The sequence below is a fragment of the Danio aesculapii genome, chromosome 12 (genome assembly GCF_903798145.1).
Source record: "Danio aesculapii chromosome 12, fDanAes4.1, whole genome shotgun sequence".
Taxonomy (NCBI): domain Eukaryota; kingdom Metazoa; phylum Chordata; class Actinopteri; order Cypriniformes; family Danionidae; genus Danio; species Danio aesculapii.
The window spans coordinates 14,414,576-14,441,362 of NC_079446.1; the positions used below are offsets into that span (position 1 = coordinate 14,414,576).

Below are 26,787 nucleotides of genomic sequence, written 5' to 3' on the forward strand. Positions count from 1 at the left end.
TAAATTTATTAACTTAATGCTGCGATGGCTTTTTTAAGTTAATAAATATAATACATTTGGAGCTTTTGGTGTTAACGTCTTTTCATATATATTTTAATTATTTATTGTACACTACCTGACAAAAGTCTTGTCATCAATCCCTGTTGTAAGAGTAACCAATAATAACTTGAGTTCTAGTTGATCATCTGGAAAAGTGGCAGAAGGTAGATTTTTTTTTTCAGGTGAATCATCTGTTGAACTGCATCCCAATCATCACAAATACTGCAGAAGACCTTTTGGAACCCACATGGACCCAATATTCTTACAGAATTTTGTGGAGTTTGAAAGAGTTTGGTGAAGGAAAAATCATGGTTTGGGGTTACATTCAGTATGGGGGTGTGCGAGAGATCTGCAGAGTGGGTGGCAACATCAACAGCCTGAGGTATAAAGACATTTGTGTTGCCCATTACAAACCACTGGAGAGGGCAAATTCTTCATCAGGATAGTGCTCCTTCTCATACTTCAGCCTCCACATCAAAGTTCCTGAAAGCAAAAAAGGTCAAGGTGCTCCAGGGATGGCCATCCCAGTCATCAGACTGAACATTGAGCATGTCTGGGGTAAGATGGAGGAGGAGGCATTGAAGATGAATCCAAAGAATCTTAACTCTGGGAGTCCTGCAAAAACGCTTTCTTTGCCATTTCAGATGACTTTATTAATAAGTTATTTAAGTCATTGCATAGATGTATGGATGCAGTCCTCCAAGCTAATAGGAGTCATACACAATATTAATTCTTTTTCCACAGCACCATGACTTTATATTCTATATGGTACATTATTGCTGTTAAGTGACAAGACTTTTGTCTAAGCAAAGTCAGACCTTACTGTCCTAATTAAATAATTGAAAAAAATCAAGGCATGATCATATTTTATTTTGGTAAAATAAGCATAATCTAAAGGCCTTTGCCTTTCATATAAGCCATTTCTGATACCAAATGATCAACTAGAAGTGTCGAGTTATTATTTGTTGTTCTTAACTTTATTCAGGTACTGTAGTGTAAATGGAAGTAGCTGACACAAATTTACTGATCTGGGTTTGGTTTTTGTTTAGGATATGGACTATATCCTAATGGAGGTACACCTAACCAGCCTAATGGGGGTAATACGAATGTCACCCATACTTTTATATAAAGTTAATTTATTTGTTTAACTATTACAGTGCAGATGACACTGGAGAAACTACACTAACTGAGAAAATTCAACTTTCTTGAAATGATTCTTGTCTTAGGATCCACTCAAAATATGGGTTATTCCAATGGTGGAACCAAGGGACCTAAACAAGGTAACTTTTTTTTCGGCAGTGTGTACAGAATGTTGTGTATTTTTATATTTATGATTTGTGATCATAAATATTTGTGATCTCTGCTTTAAAGGATATGGTGCTAATGCTGGACCTTCAGCTGGACAAGTAGCCAAGCCTAATGGTAAATAGCATTCATTTATTGAATTATTCATTGTTAATCAAGGTAGCTCACACACCTCTAAACTTATTTGGGATTGGTTTTGTTCAGGATATGGAGGATATCCTAATGGTGGTGCAACTAACCAGCCTAATGAAGGTAATAAGAATGTCACAAGCTGTTTTAAATAGATTCAATTGTACAGTGTAGTTATTACAGTGCATATGATGCTATATTGAAGAGCTTTTTAAAAATGATTGTTGTCTTATTAGGCTCCTCTCAATATATGGGTTATCCCAATGGTGGAGCCAAGGGACCTAAAGCAGGTAAACCTTTTAATGTGCAGTGTGTATGGTGGTTTTCTGATTTAAATGTTATTTATGGCATTTGTTTTAAAGGATATAGTGCTAAAGCTGGACCTTCACCTGGACAATTAGCCAAGCCTAATGGTAAATAGCAGTAATTACATTTTTTATTTATTTTAACTGAGATAACTGAAGCATCTCTAAAGTGATTTGGGATTGGTTTCGTTCAGGTTATGGAGGATATTCTAATGGTGGTGCAGCTAACCAGCCTAATACAGGTAATGTATTACCCCCACTATAAATATGGATAACAGGGAATTCTGAATATTATATTGGCAATTTTTACTCAATATATGGAGTATCCCAAAGGAGGACCTAATGGACATAATCCTGGCAAACTTTTTTCAGTGCAACATGCATGGTGTGTATTTAGTTTAGATAACTTATTTATGATGTCTGCTTTAAAGGATATGGTGCTAAAGCTGGACCTTCAACTGGACAAGTATCAAAGCCTAACGGTAAGTGATTTTAAGCAGTTAATATTAATGTAAGCTGATGTAACTGAAGCACCTCCAAAGGAGAAGTATATCATAATTGTGATCCAGCTAAATAACCTAATAGAGTAATGTCTTAGATCTCATCAGCTCTACAGTGTGGATAATAGTGAATTCTAAATATAATATTTACTTTTTTTCTCAAATCAGGCTCCTCTCAATATATTGGGTATCCCAATGGTGGAACCAGTGGACCTAAACAAGGTAAACTTTCAGTATATGTGATGTGTAATATGTGTGTATCATTTTTGTTTTACATATAATTTGATTTTTACTATGTACTTTGTCTGGTTCCAAGGATATGGAGCCAAAGCTAGAGCTACGCATGGACAAGGAGCCAAGCCTCAGAATGGTAAATATCATGTAAATCAGGGATGTCAAACTCAATTGCTGGAGGGCCGCAGCCCTGCACAGTTTAGTTCCAACCCTAATTAAGCACAGCTGATCAAACTAATTAGGTCTTTCAGTCTTGTTTATACCTTGTAATACCTATACAGGTAAGTTTGTTGAAGCAGGGCTGGAATTAAACTGTGCAGGGCTGCGGCCCTCCAGGAATCGAGTTTGACATCCCTTATGTAAATATTGGTTATAAAATGTGTAGTTTCTGGCTCTAGAGTAAGCCACATTTTGAATTGTTTATTAAGGTCAAAGGACTACAATTCTTTATTGTGAAGGACCACTAAATTTGAGACTGTTTGTATTCAGGATATGGAGGATATTCTAACGGGGGAGCCATTAACCAACCTAATACCGGTAATGTATTGGACGTTGCCAGCACTGCATTTTAATTAATACAATGTATATAATATTAAATTCTGAAAAGAACTGATATTTCACTGGTCTAAAATATTTTTCTCTTATTAGGCTCATCTCAGTATATGGGGTATCCCAGTGGTGGATTCAAGGGTCCCTTAAATGGACAAGGAACCAAGCCTAATAATGGTACACAATATGTGTTTATTATGGTGGCTTGAAAAGCCAGCATATTGTTATCTATCTTAAACTTATTATGGTGGCTTGAAAAGCCAGCATACTGTTATCTATCTTAAACTTATTCTTCTTCTTCTTCTTCTTCTTCTTCTTCTTCTTCTTATTCTTCTGAGACTAATTTCTAAGTGTATCTCCTCCTAGGCCTTTCAAGCTACATACTTCAAACTTTCGTCAAACCTTCAAACTGGTCTGACTCGGGTTGCTATATCTTTTCTAACTGATCCGACCTTGGGTTTTCCGAAAAACGACCCAGAAAAATCCCAAAAGTCCCATTGACTTAACATTGGGTCAAACTTTGTGAGCTCATAACTCTGCATCAGACTGTCCTACAGACTTCTTACTGGACTCATTTAACTCAGTCTAGCCAGCAGCCAATAACTGATGACTTTTTAACTTACTAGCCACTCCCTAGCAACCACTTACAGCACCCTAGCAACTGTCCCATAGACTTCCATTGTAAAAGACTCCCATTTACTTAACATTGGATCAACCTTTGTGAGCTCATAACTCTGCATCAGACTGTCCTACAGACTAGAGTCTGGCCTCATTCAACTCAGTCTAGCCAGCAGCCAATCACTGATTACCTTTAAACTTACTAGCCACTCCCTAGCAACCCATTTCAGCACCCTAGCAACTGTCCCAGAGACTGTGACTAGCTTTTCTAACACATGCTAACAGTTTAAACTTCCTACTGACATGCTAATCTTGCTAGAAAGGTGCTAGCAACACGATAGTGACATGCTAGTCATGCTAGTAACATGCTAATTCATGCTAGAATCATGCTAACAACATGCTAATTCCTGCTAGAAACAAGCTGATTCATGCTAGAATCATGCTAGTAACATGCTAGTTACATGGTAATTAATGCTAGAATCATGCTAGTTACATGCTAATTCATGCTAAAAACATGCTAATTCATGCTAGAATCATGCTAACAACATGCTAATTCATGCTAGAAACATGCTAGTAACATGCTAATTCATGCTAGAAACATGCTAGTAACATGCTAGAATCATGCTAGTAACATGCTAATTCATGCTAGAAACATGCTAGTAACATGCTAATTCATGCTAGAATCATGGTAGTAACATGCTAATTCATGCTAGAATCATGGTAGTAACATGCTAATTCATGCTAGAATCATGCTAATAACATGCTAATTCATGCTAGAATCATGCTAGTAACATGCTAATTCATGCTAGAATCATGCTAGTAACATGCTAATTCATGCTAGTAACATGCTAATTCATGCTAGAAACATGCTAGTAACATGCTAATTCATGCTAGAATCATGCTAGTAACATGCTAATTCATGCTAGAATCATGCTAATAACATGCTAATTCATGCTAGAAACATGCTAATTCATGCTAGAAACATGCTAATAACATGCTAATTCATGCTAGAATCATGCTAGTAACATGCTAATTCATGCTAGTAACATGCTAATTCATGCTAGAAACATGCTAGTAACATGCTTATTCATGCTAGAATCATGCTAGTAACATGCTAATTCATGCTAGAATCATGTTAGTAACATGCTAGAATCATGCTAATAACATGCTAATTCATGCTAGAATCATGCTAGTAACATGCTAATTCATGCTAGAATCATGCTAGTAACATGCTAATTCATGCTAGAAACATGCTAGTAACATGCTAATTCATGCTAGAATCATGCTAGTAACATGCTAATTCATGCTAGAATCATGCTAGTTACATGCTAATCCATGCTAGAATCATGCTAGTAACATGCTAATTCATGATAGAATCATGCTAGTAACATGCTAATTCATGCTAGAATCATGCTAATAACATGCTAATTCATGCTAGAATCATGCTAATACCATGCTAATTCATGCTAGAAACATGCTAATTCATGCTAGAATCATGCTAATAACATGCTAATTCATGCTAGAATCATGCTAGTAACATGCTAATTCATGCTAGAATCATGCTAGTAACATGCTAATTCATGCTAGAATCATGCTAGTAACATGCTAATTCATGCTAGAATCATGCTAGTTACATGCTAATCCATGCTAGAATCATGCTAGTTACATGCTAATCCATGCTAGAATCATGCTAGTAACATGGTAATTCATGCTAGAATCATGCTAGTAACATGCTAATTCATGCTAGAATCATGCTAATAACATGCTAATTCATGCTAGAATCATGCTAATACCATGCTAATTCATGCTAGAAACATGCTTATTCATGCTAGAATCATGCTAATAACATGCTAAATTATGCTAGAAACATGCTAGTAACATGCTAATTCATGCTAGAAACATACTAGTAACATGCTAATTCATGGTAGAAACATGCTAGTAACATGCTAATTCATGCTAGAAACATGCTAGTAACATGCTAGTAACATGCTAATTCATGCTAGAATCATGCTAGTAACATGCTAATTCATGCTAGAAACATGGTAGTAACATGCTAATTCATGCTAGAAACATGCTAATTCATGCTAGAATCATGCTAGTAACATGCTAATTCATGGTAGAAACATGCTAGTAACATGCTAATTCATGCTAGAAACATGCTAGTAACATGCTAGTAACATGCTAATTCATGCTAGAATCATGCTAGTAACATGCTAATTCATGCTAGAAACATGGTAGTAACATGCTAATTCATGCTAGAAACATGCTAATTCATGCTAGAATCATGCTAGTAACATGCTAATTCATGCTAGAATCATGCTAATAACATGCTAGTAACATGCTAATTCATGCTAGAATCATGCTAATAACATGCTAATTCATACTAGACACATGCTAATTCATGCTAGAATCATGCTAATAACATGCTAATTCATGCTAGAAACATGCTAGTAACATGCTAATTCATGCTAGTAACATGCTAATTCATGCTAGAATCATGCTAATAACATGCTAATTCATGCTAGAATCATGCTAATAACATGCTAATTCATGCTAGAACCATGCTAATTCATGCTAGAATCATGCTAATAACATGCTAATTCATGCTAGAAACATGCTAGTAACATGCTAATTCATGCTAGAAACATGCTAGTAACATACTAATTCATGCTAGAAACATGCTAGTAATATGCTAATTCATGCTAGAATCATGCTAATAACATGCTAATTCATGCTAGAACCATGCTAATTCATGCTAGAATCATGCTAATAACATGCTAATTCATGCTAGAAACATGCTAGTAACATGCTAATTCATGCTAGAAACATGCTAGTAACATGCTAATTCATGCTAGAATCATGCTAGTAACATGCTAATCCATGCTAGAAACATGCTAGTAACATGCTAATTCATGCTAGTAACATGCTAATTCATGCTAGAATCATGCTAATAACATGCTAATTCATGCTAGAAACATGCTAGTAACATGCTAATTCATGCTAGAATCATGCTAGTTACATGCTAATTCATGCTAGAATCATGCTAGTAACATGCTAATTAATGCTAGAAACATGCTAGTAACATGCTAATTCATGCTAGAATCATGCTAGTAACATGCTAGTTACATGCTAATTAATGCTAGAATCATGCTAGTTACATGCTAATTCATGCTAGAAACATGCTAATTCATGCTAGAATCATGCTAACAACATGCTAATTCATGCTAGAAACATGCTAGTAACATGCTAATTCATGCTAGAATATTGTTAGTAACATGCTAATTCATGCTAGAATCATGCTAACAACATGCTAATTCATGCTAGAAACATGGTAGTAACATGCTAATTCATGCTAGAATCTTGCTAGTTACATGCTAATTCCTGCTGGAATCATGCTAGTAACATGCTAATTCATGCTAGAATCATGCTAGTTACATGCTAATTCATGCTAGAATCATGCTAGTAACATGCTAATTCATGCTAGAAACATGCTAGTAACATGCTAATTCATGCTAGAATTATGCTAGTAACATGCTAATTCATGCTAGAATCATGTTAACAACATGCTAATTCATGCTAGAAACATGGTAGTAACATGCTAATTCATGCTAGAATCTTGCTAGTTACATGCTAATTCCTGCTGGAATCATGCTAGTAACATGCTAATTCATGCTAGAATCATGCTAGTTACATGCTAATTCATGCTAGAATCATGCTAGTAACATGCTAATTCATGCTAGAATCATATTAATTTATGTTAGCAACTGCCTAGCAACCACTCATAATACTTTACCAACTGCCTAGCAACAACCTAGCAACGCCTTAGCAACCACTCAGAACACCTTAGCAACTGCCTAGCAACACCTTAGCAAGCACTTGGAACAACCTAGCGACTGCCTACCAAGAAACATGCCAATCTATACTAGAAACATGCTAACATATATGTATTTATCTATGCCGACTGTTTCAAACTTCATAAAAACTGCTTCAGTTATTTACACTTTAAAACGACTTCAAACTTTTAGACTCGGCTTTTCAAGCCACCATAAAGTTTGTCCTCAAACTTTAATATCTAGTTATTAGGCTGGCTTGTGTAGCAAGCCAGACTACTGTTATCCTATTTAAACTTATTATTATTATTATTAATATTATTATTATTCTTCTTCTGAGACTAAAAATTAAACTCTATCTCCTCCTAGAGCTTTCAAGCTATGACCACCAAACTCGCACCAGACCTCCGAACTATTCGGACTCGGATTGCTATATCTCCTCAGACTGATCCGACTTTCGGTTTCCCGAAAAACGTCCCGGGACCACCGGAAAAATCCCATAGACTTAACATGGGGGCAAACTTTGTGACCTCATAACTCTGCGTCAGACTGTCGCACAGACTTCTAACTGGGCTCATTTAACTCAGACTACCTAACTGCCAATAACTGATGAGCTTTAAACTTTCTAGCCACGCCCTAGCAACCACTTTTGGACCCTAGAAACTGTCCCATAGACTTCCATTGCAAATGATGCTCATTGACTTTACATTGGATCAAACTTTGTGAGCTCATAACTCTGCATCAGACTGTCATACAGACTAATGGCTGAGCTCATTTAACTCAGTCTAGCCAGCAGCCAATCACTGATGGCCTTTTAACTTTCTAGCCACACCCTAACAACCAGATACTGCACCCTAGCAACGGTCCCCATAGACTTCCATTATAAAGGCCCAGATTGATATCATCATGCTGCAGTGTTGTAGAGACATGGGGGTTGTTTTTAACTCTTCATACTGGCAAGAAGCTTTGATACATCATCAGTCTAAGCTGTCAATCAACTCCATAGCAACAAAACAGACTAACCTAGCAACGATATAACAGCAGCTATATCTCAGCATCAGAACATCGTAGAGAAGCGGGGGTTGGCTTATTTGACTCATGCTAGCACACCATAAATCCTGTATGGTTCACATGCTAGCAATGACTAGCAACAAGCTAATTTATGCTGGAATCATGCTAGTAACATGCTAATTCATGCTAGAATCATGCTAGTAACATGCTAATTCATGCTAGAATCATGCTAGTAACTTGCTAATTCTAGCTAGAATCATGCTAGTAACATGCTAATTCATGGTAGAATCATGCTAGTAACATGCTAAATCATGCTAGAATCATGCTAGTAACATGCTAATTCATGGTAGAATCATGCTAGTAACATGCTAAATCATGCTAGAATCATGCTAGTAACATGCTAATTTATGGTAGAATCATGCTAGTAACATGCTAATTCATGCTGAAATCACGCTAGTAACATGCTAATTCATGCTAGAATCATGCTAATAACATGCTAATTCATGCTAGAATCATGCTAGTAACATGCTAATTCATGCTAGAATCATGCTAGTAACATGCTAATTCATGCTAGAATCTTGCTAGTAACATGCTAATTCATGCTAGAATCATGCTAATAACATGCTAATTCATGCTAGAATCATGCTAGTAACATGCTAATTCATGCTAGAATCATGCTAGTAACATATTAATTCATGCTAGAATCTTGCTAGTAACATGCTAATTCATGCTAGAATCATGCTAATAACATGCTAATTCATGCTAGAATCTTGCTAGTAACATGCTAATTCATGCTAGAATCATGCTAGTAACATGATAATTCATGCTAGAATCATGCTAGTAACATGCTAACTCATGCTAGAATCATGCTAGTAACATGCTAATTCATGCTAGAATCATGCTAGTAACATGCTAATTCATGCTAGAATCATGCTAGTAACATGCTAATTAATGCTAGAATCATGCTAGTAACATGCTAAACTATGCTAGAATCATGCTAGTAACATGCTAATTCATGCTAAAATCATGCTAGTAACATGCTAATTCATGCTAGAATCATGCTAAATCATGCTAGAATCATGCTAGTAACATGCTAATTCATGCTACAATCATGCTAATAACAGACTTATTCATGCTAGAATCATGCTAGTTCATGCTAGAATCATGCTAGTAACATGCTAATTCATGCTAGAATCATGCTAATAACATGCTAATTCATAGTAGAATCATGCTAATGACATGCTAATCGTTCTATCTATCTATCTATCTATCTATCTATCTATCTATCTATCTATCTATCTATCTATCTATCTATCTATCTATCTATCTATCTATCTATCTATCTATCTATCTATCTATCTTTTCGTGTTTTTTAAAACTACTTTAAACTAAATAAACTATTATCAACAGACTTTCACAAGCCAGCCTCAAAGTTTGTCCTCAAACTTTAATAATCTAGTTATTCTTCTTCTTCTTCTTCTTCTTCTGAGACTAATTTCTAAGTGTATCTCCTCCTAGGCCTTTCAAGCTACATACTTCAAACTTTCGTCAAACCTTCGAACTGGTCTGACTCGGGTTGCTATATCTTTTCTAACTGATCCGACCTTGGGTTTTCTGAAAAACGACCCAGAAAAAACCCAAAAGTCCCATTGACTTAACATTGGGTCAAACTTTGTGAGCTCATAACTCTGCATCAGACTGTCCTACAGACTTCTAACTGGACTCATTTAACTCAGTCTAGCCAGCAGCCAATAACTGATGACTTTTTAACTTACTAGCCACTCCCTAGCAACCATTTACAGCACCCTAGCAACTGTCCCATAGACTTCCATTGTAAAAGACTCCCATTGACTTAACATTGGATCAACCTTTGTGAGCTCATAACTCTGCATCAGATTGTCCTACAGACTAGAGTCTGGCCTCATTCAACTCAGTCTAGCCAGCAGCCAATCACTGATTACCTTTAAACTTACCAGCCACTCCCTAGCAACCAATTTCAGCACCCTAGCAACTGTCCCAGAGACTGTGACTAGCTATTCTAACACACGCTAACAGTTTTAACATCCTACTGACATGCTAATCTTGCTAGAAAGGTGCTAGCAACACGATAGTGACATGCTAGTCATGCTAGTAACATGCTAATTCATGCTAGAATCATGCTAACAACATGCTAATTCATGCTAGAAACAAGCTGATTCATGCTAGAATCATGCTAGTAACATGCTAGTTACATGCTAATTAATGGTAGAATCATGCTAGTTACATGCTAATTCATGCTAGAAACATGCTAATTCATGCTAGAATCATGCTAACAACATGCTAATTCATGCTAGAAACATGCTAGTAACATGCTAATTCATGCTAGAAAAATGCTAATAACATGCTAATTCATGCTAGAAACATGCTAGTAACATGCTAATTCATGCTAGAATCATGCTAGTTACATGCTAATCCATGCTAGAATCATGCTAGTAACATGTTAATTCATGCTAGAAACATGCTAGTAACATGCTAATTCATGCTAGAATCATGCTAATAACATGCTAATTCATGCTAGAAACATGCTAGTAACATGCTAATTCATGCTAGAATCATGCTAGTTACATGCTAATCCATGCTAGAATCATGCTAGTAACATGCTAATTAATGCTAGAATCATGCTAGTAACATGCTAGAATCATGCTAATAACATGCTAATTCATGCTAGAATCATGCTAGTAACATGCTAATTCATGCTAGAAACATGCTAGTAACATGCTAATTCATGCTAGAATCATGCTAGTAACATGCTAATTCATGCTAGAAACATGCTAGTAACATGCTAATTCATGCTAGAATCATGCTAATAACATGCTAATTCATGCTAGTAACATGCTAGTAACATGCTAATTCATGCTAGAATCATGCTAGTTACATGCTAATCCATGCTAGAATCATGCTAGTAACATGCTAATTCATGCTAGAATCATGCTAATAACATGCTAATTCATGCTAGAATCATGCTAGTAACATGCTAATTCATGCTAGAATCATGCTAGTAACATGCTAATTCATGCTAGAATCATGCTAGTAACATGCTAATTCATGCTAGAATCATGCTAGTAACATGCTAATTCATGCTAGAATCATGCTAATAACATGCTAATTCATGCTAGAATCATGCTAGTAACATGCTAATTCATGCTAGAAACATGCTAGTAACATGCTAATTCATGCTAGAATCATGCTAGTAACATGCTAATTCATGCTAGAAACATGCTAGTAACATGCTAATTCATGCTAGAAACATGCTAGTAACATGCTAATCCATGCTAGAATCATGCTAGTAACATGCTAATTCATGCTAGAATCATGCTAGTAACATGCTAATTCATGCTAGAATCATGCTAGTAACATGCTAATTCATGCTAGAATCATGCTAGTAACATGCTAATGCATGCTAGAAACATGATAGTAACATGCTAATTCATGCTAGAATCATGCTAGTAACATGCTAATTCATGCTAGAATCATGCTAATAACATGCTAATTCATTCTAGAAACATGCTAATTCATGCTAGAATCATGCTAATAACATGCTAATTCATGCTAGAAACATGCTAGTAACATGCTAATTAATGCTAGAAACATGCTAGTAACATGCTAATTCATGCTATTAACATGCTAATTCATGCTAGAAACATGCTAGTAACATGCTAATTCATGCTAGAATCATGCTAATAACATGCTAATTCATGCTAGAATCATGCTAGTAACATGCTAATTCATGCTAGAATCATGCTAGTAACATGCTAATTCATGCTAGAAACATGCTAGTAACATGCTAATTCATGCTAGAATCATGCTAGTAACATGCTAATTCATGCTAGAAACATGCTAATAACATGCTAATTCATGCTAGAAACATGCTAATTCATGCTAGAATCATGCTAATAACATGCTAAATCATGCTAGAAACATGCTAGTAACATGCTAATTCATGTTAGAAACATGCTAGTAACATGCTAATTCATGCTAGAATCATGCTAGTAACATGCTAATTCATGCTAGAAACATGCTAGTAACATGCTAACTCATGCTAGAAACATGCTAGTAACATGCTAATTCATGCTAGAATCATGCTAATTCATGCTAGAAACATGCTAGTAACATGCTAATTCATGCTAGAATTATGCTAGTTACATGCTAATTTATGTTAGAATCATGCTAGTTACTTGCTAATTCATGCTAGTAACATGCTAATTCAGACTCGGCTTTTCAAGCCACCATAAAGTTTGTCCTCAAACTTTAATATCTAGTTACTGTTGTAAAACATCGTTTTTATTTTAAATTATTATTCTAGAAGCCACATTCAAACCCATCAAGCAATTTTGTGTTTAATAGATGTCTAATATAAGTGTAAACATAGAGAGATTGGCTAAAATAAGGCTAAATTTGGGCTGTCACTGAAAATCAATAAGAACAACTCAAAACGCTTATTAAAATCAAATGCACATATTAGACAGACTTCACATGTGTAGTCATTTCTTCTTGACTATTTGATTTGGGATGATATCCTCGCAGGCAGCTAGGTCTCTGCAGCTCTCACATGGCCGCCCACTGAAGCTAAGCAGGGCTGCCCCTGGTCAGTATCTGGATGAGAGACCACATGGGAAAGCTAGGTTGTTGCTGGAAGTGGTGTTAGTAAGATCAGTAGGGGGCACTCAACCTGTGGTCTGTGTGGGCCCTAATGCCCCAGTATAGTGACGGGTACTTTATACTTCTCAGTGAGCGCCATCTTTCGGATGAGACATTAAACTGAGGTCCCGACTCTCTGTGGTTGTTAAAAATCCCAGGATGTACTTCGAAAAAGAGTAGGGGTTTAACCCATAAATTTGCCCACTGGCCTCTGTCCATCATGGCCTCCTAACCATCCCTATATGATAATTGGCTTCATCATATTGTCTCCTCTTCACCAATCAGCTGGCGTGTGGTGTGCCTTCTGGTGCAATATGGCTACCATCGCGTCATCCAGGTGTTGCTGCAACACTGGAAATTTCCCCCCAAAAATGTGTAAAGCACTTTGAGTGTCCAGAAGAGTGCTATATAAGTATAAGGAATTATTATTATTATTATTATTATTATTATTATTATTATTATTAATTATAATAATAATAATATTATCATCCGGATTTTGGACTATTCTTAGATATCTATTAGATTTTTATTGACAGCCTAAATGTTGTCCTTTTTCAAAACAGATAAAGTGCTTATTAGGAAGCAACTGCGTTGACAAAGAAAATAGAATTTCTTATTGATGCCAATTGTAACCCCATTTACAATGTAATCGTTTCATTAAAGTATCTACTTTAGGTCTAGTTTTACTCAAATATACATGATCTAATTTAAACTTTTAACTGTCATATTAACTTTCTTGTGACCTATAGAATATGGTGTTCCTGGATATACGCCAAAAGGACCTAAAGCAGCTAATTCAGGTGAAATTATAAGTGCATTTACTTTCTCCGCATGACATGATTAGTGAAATTTTGTAATCTTTCTTTGAGAAAAACATGTATTTCACTGCATTTACATTTGTCATGTTGACTTTTCAGTTTTGTAATAAAAGGGCTTTGTCCTCTAGGGTATATGCCTGTAATAACTGGAAATAAGGGTGTTTCAAGTGGAAAGGGACCAAGGGGGGAGATTTTAAGTGCTGAAGCACCAAGTCAAGCAACACCATCCAACACAAAGGGTGTTCTACCAGTAGCTCAACAACAGCCAGTTACAGGATTTCTTCCAGAACAGGGAACTAAAGGCCTTCCAGTTCTGCAACAAACAAAGGGACAAATTCTTCAAGCATCATCACCACAGAGTAAAATCCCAAATTCCATGGCACCTCAATTTGCTTCAAACCCATTTATGCAGGGCCCTAGCTCTTATAAGCCTAGTAAAGTTTATAAACCACCAACACCTGCAATTCCAATTGAAAAGCCAGCGATTCCTGTAATCCCTCAAACAATGCCTGCACCAGAATCTGCTTTCATTCCTCAAACATCACAGACAACTCCACTAAAGCAGGAACAAGTCCTTTCATTGGAAAAGAAAAGTCAAGTGACGGCACAAACAGTTCCACAACAAGGCAGCATTTCTTCTCAGGTGGCTCAATCAACTCCAGTAATGCAGCAAGCAGAGATTCAGTCAAACCCTGTTTTGCCTCAGTTGAAGAATCCAACCACAACAAATCCTGGTAAATCTCTAAAGTTTCAGATTAAAATGTTACCTTATTTTCTGCAACGGCAGGTCAACTTGAGGTTTCTACAGCATTAAGAGTAGTTTAGTCTAGTTCACCTTAAAATTGCATTGTAGAATAAAAATGCTTCATTTGAGGACTTACTGCATTTCGGAAAAATAATCTCTGTTCAGCCTTAGAGTGCACAATCGTTAAAAAAAAAAAGAAAAGTGAACCATCACTAATGACTTCTTGTATGTGTCTGTAAATGCTCACTCAATTTATTCTTGAAACCTGGCCTTTTGTTTCACAAATATCATTTCAAAATTTGGAAGGGGTGACTAATATTTGGATTCACATCTTTTGCTGTCAACTTGAATTAAACTCATCTTATTTCAACTAATCTCTGTTTGTGTTCCACAGAACTCACTGGTCTAGGACAACCTAATGGTCAGGTGCAGGGTGCTGTGCCATCGAAGCCTGGTAAATCATAAATAGTACTCCAAGTAGTTACATTAAAATGCATCCCAGAGTAATTAGCAGTTCATTTATTTATCTGCTCTCTTGTAACTCTCTTGTTAATATTTTCTTAGACTGTGGACCTGAAGGACGACCTAATGGACAATGGGTCAAACTTCCAAATGCTGGTGAACTCTTGTCTCAACCCCCCACCTTGCTTATTATCATATCAATTAAAAATTCTCATCAAACATCTTGATGCTTAAAAAGACACTGTGATAATTATTATGTTTAGTCCAAATATATTAGTTTCATCTTCAGAACATTTATCAAGACCAAGCCAAAACCAGCAGTCTAAACATAATATTGTGGTTTGCAGGGTTTGGGTATCCCAATGGAAAAGGAGAAGGGTTATCACAACCAGGTACAATAAAACGTATTAAAGTATTGTACACTACCCTGACAAAGTCTTGTCGCTGATCCCAGTTGTAAGAGCAACAAATAATAACTTGCGTTCTAGTTGATCATTTGGAAAAGTGGTAGAAGGTAGATTTTTCAGATGAATCATCTGTTGAACTGCATCACAATCATCACAAATACTGCAGAAGACCTTTTGGAACCCACACGGACCCAATATTCTTACAAATCAGTCAAGTTTGGTGAAGGAAAAATCATGGTTTGGAGTTACATTCAGTGTACAAGAGATCTGCAGAGTGGATGACAACATCAACAGCCTGAGGTATAAAGACATTTGTGCTGCCCAGTACATTACAAACCACAGGAGAGGGCAAATTCTTCAGCAGGATAGAGCTCCTTCTCATATTTCAGCCTCCACATAAAAGTTCCTGAAAGCAAAGAAGGATGAATGAGCAAAGAATCTTGATGAACTCTGGGAGTCCAAGCTCATGGGAGTCATATACAATATTCATTTTTTTCCCACTGCACCATTACTTTATATTCTATAACTGTACATTATTTCTGTTAAGTGACAATACTTTTGTCTAAGCAAAGTCAGACCTTTCTGTCCTAATTAAATCATTAAAAATTAAGGCATGATCATATTTTATTCTGGTAAAACTAGAAGTCAAATAGAAGTCAAGTTATTATTTGTTGTTCCTAAAGCCTAGACTTTTATCTGGTAGTGTATGTGTATTTACCCAATCATCCACATTTTAACTTTAACTTAAAAGTTACTAAACTATAAAACTTAGTATAGAGAACACATATTTTATATGTTGTAAATATGAATAATTTTGTCTGTTTATAATTCTGTCACTAGGCTTTGTTGCAGGTATTGGTGGTTATCCAACTCAGGGCATGAATAATGGCCACAAAGCAGGTAAATCAATACAGAACACTGTGATTATTTAAAGTACTGGTAACACTTTATTTTGATGGTCCATTTGAGTATTAGTAGACTGTCTGCTTAATGTCTGCTGCTTCAACAGACATTTAATTGACAATAAGAAACTTTGCAAGTACATGTCAACTTACTCTAACCCCAACCCTTACCCCAACCTAACAGTCTACTTATAATCTAATAAGAATTAGTTGGCATGTAGATGCAATGTAAATTAAATTCAACAAACGGACCATCAAAATAAAGTGTGACCAAAGCACTTAAGTCTAAAATGTATTAAACATTTTGGTCCTTATTTTGCTGTCTCTACAGGATATGGAGGCTATGGAAACCAATTTAAAACCAAGGTAGAAATATCCTACCTCATGATCTTTTAAATATTTTCTAAAAAAAAAAAGAGATAAATTATTTATGCATTTATTAAATATTTAATTTGATGCACATATATATTGGCTAAAGTGCTGGGGATATAAGTCCAGGGCCTTATTGTGCAATATCATAACCATTTTACCTACAAAAAACAGAATATTACTTTAAATAATTAAAAATTATCAATCATATATATATATATATATATATATATATATATATTCCATGTATTTTTTCCCCTTGGGCCTCTGACTGTATATGGCATGACCTGCTTTAATGAATGGGTGTAGATCATTTTGTGTCTGCTTTAAGCTTTACTTTGACAACTAAATGCCTTTTCTGTTACTCTGATAGCTGGACCACAAGGTGGACCACCAGCAGGATTGGGAACAAAGGGAAAATCTCAAACAAAATATGGTTAGTCTAAGGGGAGGGAATTTGCTATTTTTAAAACTACTTATGTTGTTAACAATTGTAATTTGTTTTTTCTTCTAATTTTGTCAGGAATTGGTGGACTTCCCTTTGGTGGTTCCCCCAGTGGATATCAGTCCAACCCCTATGCACAATATGGTATGTTATCAGTTTCTTACAATATTGCATTATTTAGTGTTAGCGTTGATGCTGACTGTAGTTCTGACTAGATTTGGGTGTGTTATTTTTCATAGGTAATGATGGTCAGCGATATGGAGCTAAACCCTACAATCCTAAAGCACCAGGAAAATATGGTGATGATTAGATGTTTTGATGTTACCTTGCACTTTTTAGTAATTGTTTGAGTGCCTTCATAGAATACCAGGCAGTGTATAACATTGCTGATGGTAAATGAAATTAGCAGATTGTTATTTAATGATAATTTGTTTTGCTGTTATGTACATTGGGCACTGAAAGTAGTAAGACCCCCTTAAATGTTTCACTCTTTGTTGTATTGCAGCCATTTAATTTTTATGAGTTTTTTCCTCATTAATGTAATCACAGCATCCCATATTGACAGAAAAACACAGAATTGTTGACATTTTTGCAGATTTATTAAAAAAGAAAAACAGAAATATCACCTGGTCCTAAGTATCCAGACCCTTTGCTCAGTATTTAGTAGAAACAACCTTTTGATCTAATACAGCCATGAGTCTTTTTGGGAAAAATGCAACATGTTTTTCACACCTGGATTTGGGGATCCTCTGCCATTCCTGCAGATCTTCTCTAGTTCTCTCAGGTTGGGTGGTAAACATTGGTGGACAGCCATTATGAGGTCTCTCCAGAGATGCTTAATTGGGTTTGAGTCAGGGCTCTAGCTGGGCCATTGAAGAACAGTCATGGAGTTGTTGTGAAGTCACACTTTCATTATTTTAGCTGTGTACTTAAGAGTCATTGTCTTGTTGGACAGTAAACCTTCAGCCCAGTCTGAGGTCCTGAGCACTCTGGAGTAGGTTTTCCCTTCATTGCAACTAGTCGTCTTGTCCATAGAGCTAAAAACACCCCCACAGCATGATGCTGTCAGCACCACCATGCTTTACTGTTGGGACAGGTTATGAGCAGTGCCTGATTTTCTCCACACATACCACTTAGAATTAAGGCCAAAAAGTTCTATCTTAGTCTCATCAGAACAGAGAATCTCATTTCTCTGTTTTTTTAGCAAACTCCATGCAGTCTTTCATGTGTCAAGCCACTCTGCCAGACTGGAGGTGGAGGGCTGCAGTGATTGTTGACTTTCTACAACTTTCTCCCATCTCCAGGCTGCATCTCTGGAGCTCAGCCACAGTGATATTTGGGTTCTTCTTTACCTCTCTCACCAAGGCTCTTCTCCCCCGGCTCAGTTTGGCCAGACAGCCAGCTCTAGGAAGGGTTCTGGCTGTCCCAAACGTCTTCCATTTAAGGATTATTACTTCCACTGTGCTCTTAGGAACCTTTAGTGCAGAATAATATTTTTGTAACCTTGGCCAGATCTGTGCCCTGCCACAATTCTGTCTCTAAACTCTTCAGGCAGTGCCTTTTGACCTCATGATTCTCATTGGCTTTGACATGCATTGTGAACTGTAAGGTCTTATATTATACAGGTATATGGCTTTCCTAATCAAGTCCAATCAGTAAAATCACAGCTGGACTAAAATGAAGGTGTGGAACCATCCCAAAGGTGGTCAGAAGAAATGGACAGCACCTGAATTAAATATGAGTGTCATAGCAAAGAGTCTGAATGCTTAAGACTGTGTGATATTTTAGTTTTTCTTTTTTAATAAATCTGAAAACATGTCAACAATTCTGTTTTTCTGTCAATATGGGATGCTGTGTGTGCATTGAGGAAAAAAAATTAACTGATGATTTGATATTAATGAAATGATTTTAGCAAATGACTGCAATATAACAGTGAAAAATTTAATTGAGTGAAAAATTTAAGGGTGTCTGAATACTTTCCGCACCCACTGTATTTACAATATAGCAAATGATGTTGTGAAAATGTTAATGTGTTAATTTACAAGTTAAATTAAAAAATATACTATTAGGAGATGAAAATGTAACATATAAAACACTTTTATCTTTATACTGTTTATAATCGCTAATTATTAATACATGTTGTTTGTTTTACCTAATGATGCTATTCTCTTATGTCAAAACAGGATATGGTAGTTTACCATACAACTCTCAGGCTCTTCCAGAATCAGTTGCTAGATCACCTGGTAAATATAGTTAAGCTCTATCTCTAATCAAAGAACACATTTGTTTTTGAAGATGCTCTTTTTTTAATGATGGGCTTCTGTATTTTCAGATTTTGGAGGGTTACCCTACAATGGCCAGCCACTTGGATATGGCAGTGGCAAATCCACTGGCAAATATGGTGAATGTTCTTTTCTTTTTTACTTTAACTTTAAAAAAAAAACAATGTTGTTCTGTTGGCTTCATTGAACATGGATCTTCAGCATGCACTGGAGCGGTTTGCTGCCAAGTGTGACTCGGCTGAGATGAGAATCAGCACCTCCAAGTCCGAGGCCATGGTGCTTTACCGAAAAAAAGGTGGTTTGCCATCTCCAGGTTGGAGGAAAGTCCTTACCCCAGGAGTTATCTTGGGGTTTTGTTAACGAGTGAGGAAAGGATGGAATGCAGGATTTACAGGCAGATCAGTGCAGCGGCAGCAGTAATGCGGTTGATGTACTGGTCCATTGTGGTAAAGGAGGAGCTGGGCCAATAGGCAGAGCTCTTGATTTACCAGTCAATCTATGTTCCTACTCTCACCTATGTTCATATGCTTTGGGTCATGACCGAAAGGACAAGATCTAGGATACAAAATGAGTTTCCTTTGCTTATAGATAGGGTTAGGAGCTCTGTCACCTGAGAGGAGCTCAGAGTAGAGCTGCTGCTTCTCCACATCAAGAGAAGTCAGCTGAGGTGGCTCGGGCATCTGTTTCGGATGCCTTCTGGACTCCTACCTAGGGAGGTGTTCCAGGCATGTCCCTCCAGGAGGAGGCCTTGGGTAAGACCCAGGACATGGAGGGACTATGTCTCTCGGTTGGCCTCGGAACACCTCGGGATCCCCCCTGAGGATCTGGAGGAAGTGTCTGGGGTTCTCTCCTGAGAATGCTGCCCCGGCTACCCGGTCGCAGAAAAGCAGATGAAAATGAATGAATGAATGAATTAATTAATTAATTAATAACTTTTTTTAATTTTCTGAAAGTTAATGTCTTTTACTGTAATCTTTTTTCAGGACAAAAGGGTCCTCAATATGGTGGTCAGTCCCTTGGTCACGGGGCTGATGCTATGTCCGGAAAATACGGTGAAAACAAATGCTTTTTATACATGACAATAAGATGAAAATATGACATGACATATGGCAGTGATATCATAATATTATTGTACTGATAAGTATGCCCATACTCTCCATTCCTTATAGGGTCTCCTGAATCCTTGTACACACCAGAAACTGTCAATCTTGGAGGCAATGCCAAATCAACTAAATATGGTATGACAAGGTTTCTTTTTCATATCTTTCATTTATTTAGGTTCTGATATTAATTGACCCTTCACTAAGCCACACCCAAAAACCGCCACACCAATCATGGCTTAGCAACCGTAGCTACGTGCAGGAGGCCTGTCAAGCTTTCGAGCGAGAGAAACAAGCCAAAGTGTTGTGCATATGGATTGTGCAAATCTGACACCCGGTATCCTGAGTTTTTTTTCCCCTTTTCAAAACCTAAAACCCAAGGGGAGAAATGTCAACGTCGATCAAGCTGTGTGAGGGGCGCTAAAAGAGCGGAGATAAGTTGTTTTTTTTTCGATATTCCTGACATATTTAGTGATAAACGGCAATAACTCACACACCTCTTACAATAAAAAGATCTAAACGGTGTTTCCTACAAAAATACAAAGCAGGTTATGTTTCCCAGCTGTCTTTTTCTTTTTTTTCACTTGATATTATGAGCACTGCTCCTTTTAAGCCCTCGCCATAGTACTCATACTAATAGCAATTATATTTCCATCTGTTTCAAGCTATGGATATTTGAAATTGAATATCAACAGAACAAAACAGAAATGTGATCACAAACTGAGCATTTTCGATCAATATACTTCACCCGCAGCTGTTTTCCAGTCATTTATATCCCTCATGTCCATGTTAGAACTACAGTTTACTGATGTTTTTGTCTGTTGTTTAGAGATTTAGTCATTTTACCAGGTTAGTGTCTGCTTTTATATTTGGTGTCTTGTTAAGATTTGCTGGTAGGGAAAATCTATTTGCTCATTTCTGTTATTTATACTTTGATTTGCATTTCAGTTTATTTATTTTTACCACTAAACTAGAATAGAAACGATATAAAAAGCACACAAACATACTGACAGTTATAGGTACTGTATATTGTTAGGGGTCAATGATGCTAATATTTAGCACAAATCCATAAATTTCCTCTTTCTGACAGTTTTTTTTTTTCTGTGAATGAATTATGTAGAAGCACTGTCTATGCGTGTTTCCTTGTTGGTTAGTAACGCTATATTTATTACAACAATTAGTCTATCAGGCTTTTTGGCTAAAAAAAGTGAATTCATGGTTTATTTAGTTATAATTAGATTATTTTTAAATTTCACCTATCCTGCTGTGCATGAACTAAGCTGTTGAATAGTCAGTGTATGAGGTGGCTAGGCTAACCTAGCTTCAAAGTTATTTTCTAATCGGTTGTCTATTATGTCATGAATATACCCCTGTAATGCATACTACAGCCCTTTTTTGTCTGGCTTTCTTTGATATCTCACCTGTTTGCCAAAAAATGACTAATTATATCCCTGGCAATGTCTGACACCGGCGCACACATATTGTAATACACGTGCCAGGCACGAAAGCTTGACAGGCGTAGCAACAGTAACTGTTACAGTAACAGTAACAGTAAGGGTGGGGTTTAGCGAAAGGTATGTGAATTGTCAAACATCATACAGTACAGTTAGGTTAATGAGAAAGCATTAATTGTTTTATACTTTTGTACTTTAATGCATGACAGGTAATCCAGCGGTATCATATGAACTCCTCGGCCCTGTGACTGATGGTCAATCTGTTGAAGGTGAATACATCTCCATTTACCTGAGATTTGTTACATTTAGTGCATGTGAAGTACAAGTCATGCAGTGTGAACAGCCATGACTGCATTCTCAATACAGCTGTCCTTGAGAGCATAATTGGTTTTACATTATTGTACTCATGTACGCTACTTTTCTATTTATGTTTAGTTATATAGTGCTTTTACAATGTAGATTGTGTCAAAGCAGCTTAACATAGAAGTTCCAGTAACACTGTGTGCCACAGCCACAAAGTTGTAAGCCATGTAAAATGCATGCTAAGTTGCTGTTGTTCTCAGTTGCTTCCAACTTTGTTATAATACCAATAACAGCTGACCATGGAGGAAATTTCACAAATGGACTTAGAGCATGGGTGGCATCCTATTATGTTACATAAAGAATTTATTGACCTCCTAAGAGTGATCCATTGATCTCATCGCAGTGACTTAGTCATTATTTTAGTGGAATATATGTCCTAATAACGTTTTTAGCAACGTAAGCCATATACTGTATATGACTGCTTGGTGTTTCGTGACCCTGTTCGTAGAGGCAGTCTGCTTGCCTAGGGCCTTAAAGGGATAGTTCACCCGAAAATCAAAATGTACTAACTGTTTACTCATCCTCAAGGGGTTCCAAACCTCTATGGGTTTCTTTATGAGATTCTATTGAACACAAAATAAGATTGTGATACAAATACCGCTGAAGTCAATGGTTACAGGTTTGCAGTTTTCTTCAAAATATCATCTTTTGTGTTAAGCAGAAGAAAGAACTCAAATAGTTTTGGTACAAGTGAAGGGAAAGTAAATGACAGATTTCTCATTTTGGGGTGAACTATCCTTTTTATTTTAAACACCTTTGGACATGGAAGTAATTGGAACACCTAAATTAAATTATGTGTCCCTAAACTTACAATATTGACTTTATTCATCAATGCGGAAGTGAGCTCATTTTTGTTATTGTTTTAGAACCTCCGATTCAGTTGCCTATGGGAAAAATAACTAGGAATAATAAACAACAAAAAAACTGTCAACTTGCTCTACAAACAAGTGTGTTCATAAAAATACAGACAATGCAGAATAATATAATAAGAAAATTTCAGTTTGCAGCATCAAGCAGCGTAACAAGCTGTTTTTAATGTAATAAAAATGAATGAAAATGAATGAGACTGGAGGTCTCGAGCCAAAAAGATTCAAATTGCTGCACCCGCTCATACGGGAAAAATAAGGTGAATTGTGTACATCTGTTTAACTTTCAACATCAGAAAAGATTCATTTTCTATTTTTTAAGTTGAACCCAGATCTGGTTGCAGCAGTGTTCACCTAGAAGAAGTGCCATTAAAAGTTTAATTCGATGAACATTTGATTCAGTACTTACCTTAAAAACCCTTTTTTAGTCTTTAAAAAATAGTTCACACATCAGTTTATCTCCAGCTTGAGAAAACTTTCTTTGAGAAAAGAAAAACAATTTGTTTTGCTGTGATTTTGCTTGTTTATTGATTAATGTTTTTTTTCAATGGAACAGAAAACAGAAGACTGGAGACTTTGCACCAAGGTCCAGAGATTGATGGACAGAAAGCCATTGACAACTTTGGTAAGTATTCCAATCTCTTTTACATTACACATACACTGGAAAAAACATTGTTTGACTTTGACAGTTTTAAGTGTATTTGCAATTTTAGGCTAAATTGTTCACCATTAAGATGATCATGTTTTTTTTTTATTAGTTAAATGCAGCTTCACTAATTGAAAACATACTTTGGGAAAATAAGTACACTTTAGGATACATTTAAGAAAATGGACTCAGTACAGAAATAGTATTAAAAATATAGTGGGTAAACAAAATACGTATGCAATGTGTAAAGAATACCAATTCCATTCACAATCGGATTGTATTAATACTTCTCAAGTACACATGCATGTTATTTGCAGAGCTGTTTGCAATGAATAAAAAATATATTTCTTATTATACATTTGTAATGATGTTACAATTTAGCACATTTAAAAAAAAATAACTTTAAATATAACTATTATATTTAACTATTAACTAAATATAACCATAATGTTGGTTAAAATAATAACCAATATTTTACATGTGCTTCAATTTGATTTTTAATAGGGCATTTTTTTTTTCTAAAATGCACCTACATGTAATTCAAGAGTTCAGACTTAAAAAATGCTTGATGATGTTAGCAGGTTTGGCATGTTGTCCCGGGAAAGAACCCTGAGCTCAGAGATAGATAAGCCCAAGGCTCCCGCCTGGTAAATGAGCATGTACAGGCATACGAGATCAGGATGTTCTTAAGAGCTCCCCTGATTTGTTTGGCCTATTCCTTGATTAATAATGACAGCTCTATAGGAATAGACCACGAACCAAACCAGTGCATACTCTCGGAGAGAAGCTCAGTAATAAAGTGGTTGTGACTGTTACTTGTATTTAATTCACTTATGTCTTTGCTGTGGGAGATATCCGGAGTAACCTGGGGAAACCCACACAAACACGGGGAGAACATGTAAAATCTGCACATAAATGCCAGCTAGGATTTGAACTTCTTGCTGTGAGGCACCAGTGCTAGCCACTAAGCCACTGTGTTGCCCAATGCTGAATTAAACTAGAAAATAGGAGGAGGGAGAAGAAGTGGATGTGGAGTTTTCCAAAATGAAGATAGAAATAAAGTTAGGCTGGATATTTATGTTAAGCTTGGAATAATTTGATTGGCTAGCTAATGAATACTGATAGGGGACCAGCTGTGATCAATCATATCGCTTGCTCCTCTCTAAATTAAGCTACGGTCACACCGGGCTTTGTGTGTGTGAAATTCTGTCGTGCGGCGCTGCGAAAAGGGTCGGGATTAAACAAGCTTATTAGACATTTAAAAAAGCGAGCGATTGCTCCATGCTTTAAATTTCTGTCCAGAGAGGTCCTGTTTTGTTCCTCGATTGGTCTCATGCAGTCAAGTGATGCGATTTCGCAGGTTAGAGTTCACCAAGCTTGAACTTTGCACTGCAGCAACCTGCGAAACTCGACGCATGACCCTGCGTTTCCGGTCTGACGCATTCGCGTGCGTATGAATGGAAGTCTATGGAAGGAAAAGTCAAGTGTGACCGCACCTTATGTTTGTGAAACTTCACATGTGTTGACTGTTAAACTTAAGTGTATTCTAACTAAATAAAATGATTTTGGTTCACCAAAATATGAAATCTATTTACTCACCTAAACTTGTTCCAAACCTGTATTAGTTCTGCCTTCTGCTGAACACAAAAGAATAAATTTGGAAGAAAAATATTGTAACCCAACAATAAACAGGATGGACAAAAAATCTGACATACTCAAAGATCTCTGGGTTTTTCCTTGTGTTTGTTCTCGATTCAGGAGATGGAGAGATTCCACCCCATTCTGATGTTCCAGGAGCTGGAGAGGCGAATGCACAATCTACAGAAAAATATGGTACAAAAACAAAAGTATTTGTTGTTAGAATGTGTTTCTAATTGAATGCAGTGTCTGACTATTTCTCTCAATATTACTCTCCTTAAGGAACTGAGGATTATATTGCTGGAAAACTACAACCAGAGGGTAATTTTCAAAACTCTGATGGATCTGTGAATGTTGCACATGTAGTATTTATATATTTTAAGCAGATGTGAGTTAATTATAACTTTGCACAAACTTCATAACTGATATAACTGTAGTATTTATTCAGGTTCAGAAATGAATGTTTTCATCAAATGTGTCTGTTTTCTTTGTCTCAAGGGGATTTATTTTAATGATCTAGGCGCAAAGTTTAAAGCGTATGGCGCAAAAGCATTAAGGTTGTGTCCGAATCCACTTTTGTTATATTAAAGATGGAAAAACACGGTTTGCATCACGGCACATGGTCTAACAGGGTTGTGCTTATTCTCTTAATGAGTTATCAGTAGGCCCACACGGAATCTGCACGCATAGAAATCCACAGATTTTTAGCCCATCATTGAGTCTATTTATTTCCTTGTGTAAATATGTGTAAATTTATATTTATTCAGTTTTAAAAATAATTTCACTGATATTGTTGTAATATAATTATAATAATAATAATAATATTAAAATGTTCATATGATTTATTTACAATTCAGTTTGTAAAGTAGAATGTTCTGTGTTTTAGTAGAGATATTATATGAGAGACTTGCATTTTTTACCAAATAAGTGGATCTAATTGGATTTGCATTGTAAACATTAAATACAAGTTAAAAATGTATTATTTGTTGATTTCATATATTAAGTTTTTAGTTATGATACTCCTAAATCATTCCGCATACAGCGCAGACTTTTTTTTTTCAAAATTCTCCACAAAAATATAAAAACATTTCCA

At 36.2% G+C, this 26,787-nt stretch overlaps 1 protein-coding gene across 1 annotated transcript in view; it reads left to right on the forward strand.

Moving 5' to 3' along the window:
- Positions 1-26,787, forward strand: part of cmn (calymmin) — a 43,925-nt gene that overhangs the window by 15,916 nt on the left and 1,222 nt on the right. Inside the window, exons 25-54 of the mRNA XM_056469962.1 lie at positions 1,089-1,136; positions 1,266-1,319; positions 1,411-1,461; positions 1,549-1,596; positions 1,710-1,763; positions 1,836-1,886; positions 1,973-2,020; positions 2,210-2,260; positions 2,447-2,500; positions 2,595-2,648; positions 3,002-3,049; positions 3,161-3,238; positions 13,947-13,997; positions 14,144-14,749; positions 15,155-15,214; positions 15,325-15,378; positions 15,570-15,614; positions 16,470-16,529; positions 16,863-16,896; positions 17,272-17,336; positions 17,424-17,489; positions 17,585-17,644; positions 19,529-19,588; positions 19,678-19,746; positions 20,611-20,679; positions 20,797-20,865; positions 22,391-22,450; positions 23,967-24,035; positions 25,815-25,889; positions 25,977-26,015. Of these exons, the coding sequence (XP_056325937.1) occupies positions 1,089-1,136; positions 1,266-1,319; positions 1,411-1,461; positions 1,549-1,596; positions 1,710-1,763; positions 1,836-1,886; positions 1,973-2,020; positions 2,210-2,260; positions 2,447-2,500; positions 2,595-2,648; positions 3,002-3,049; positions 3,161-3,238; positions 13,947-13,997; positions 14,144-14,749; positions 15,155-15,214; positions 15,325-15,378; positions 15,570-15,614; positions 16,470-16,529; positions 16,863-16,896; positions 17,272-17,336; positions 17,424-17,489; positions 17,585-17,644; positions 19,529-19,588; positions 19,678-19,746; positions 20,611-20,679; positions 20,797-20,865; positions 22,391-22,450; positions 23,967-24,035; positions 25,815-25,889; positions 25,977-26,015 (2,250 nt within the window). The remainder of the gene's footprint in view (positions 1-1,088; positions 1,137-1,265; positions 1,320-1,410; positions 1,462-1,548; positions 1,597-1,709; positions 1,764-1,835; positions 1,887-1,972; positions 2,021-2,209; positions 2,261-2,446; positions 2,501-2,594; positions 2,649-3,001; positions 3,050-3,160; positions 3,239-13,946; positions 13,998-14,143; positions 14,750-15,154; positions 15,215-15,324; positions 15,379-15,569; positions 15,615-16,469; positions 16,530-16,862; positions 16,897-17,271; positions 17,337-17,423; positions 17,490-17,584; positions 17,645-19,528; positions 19,589-19,677; positions 19,747-20,610; positions 20,680-20,796; positions 20,866-22,390; positions 22,451-23,966; positions 24,036-25,814; positions 25,890-25,976; positions 26,016-26,787) is intronic.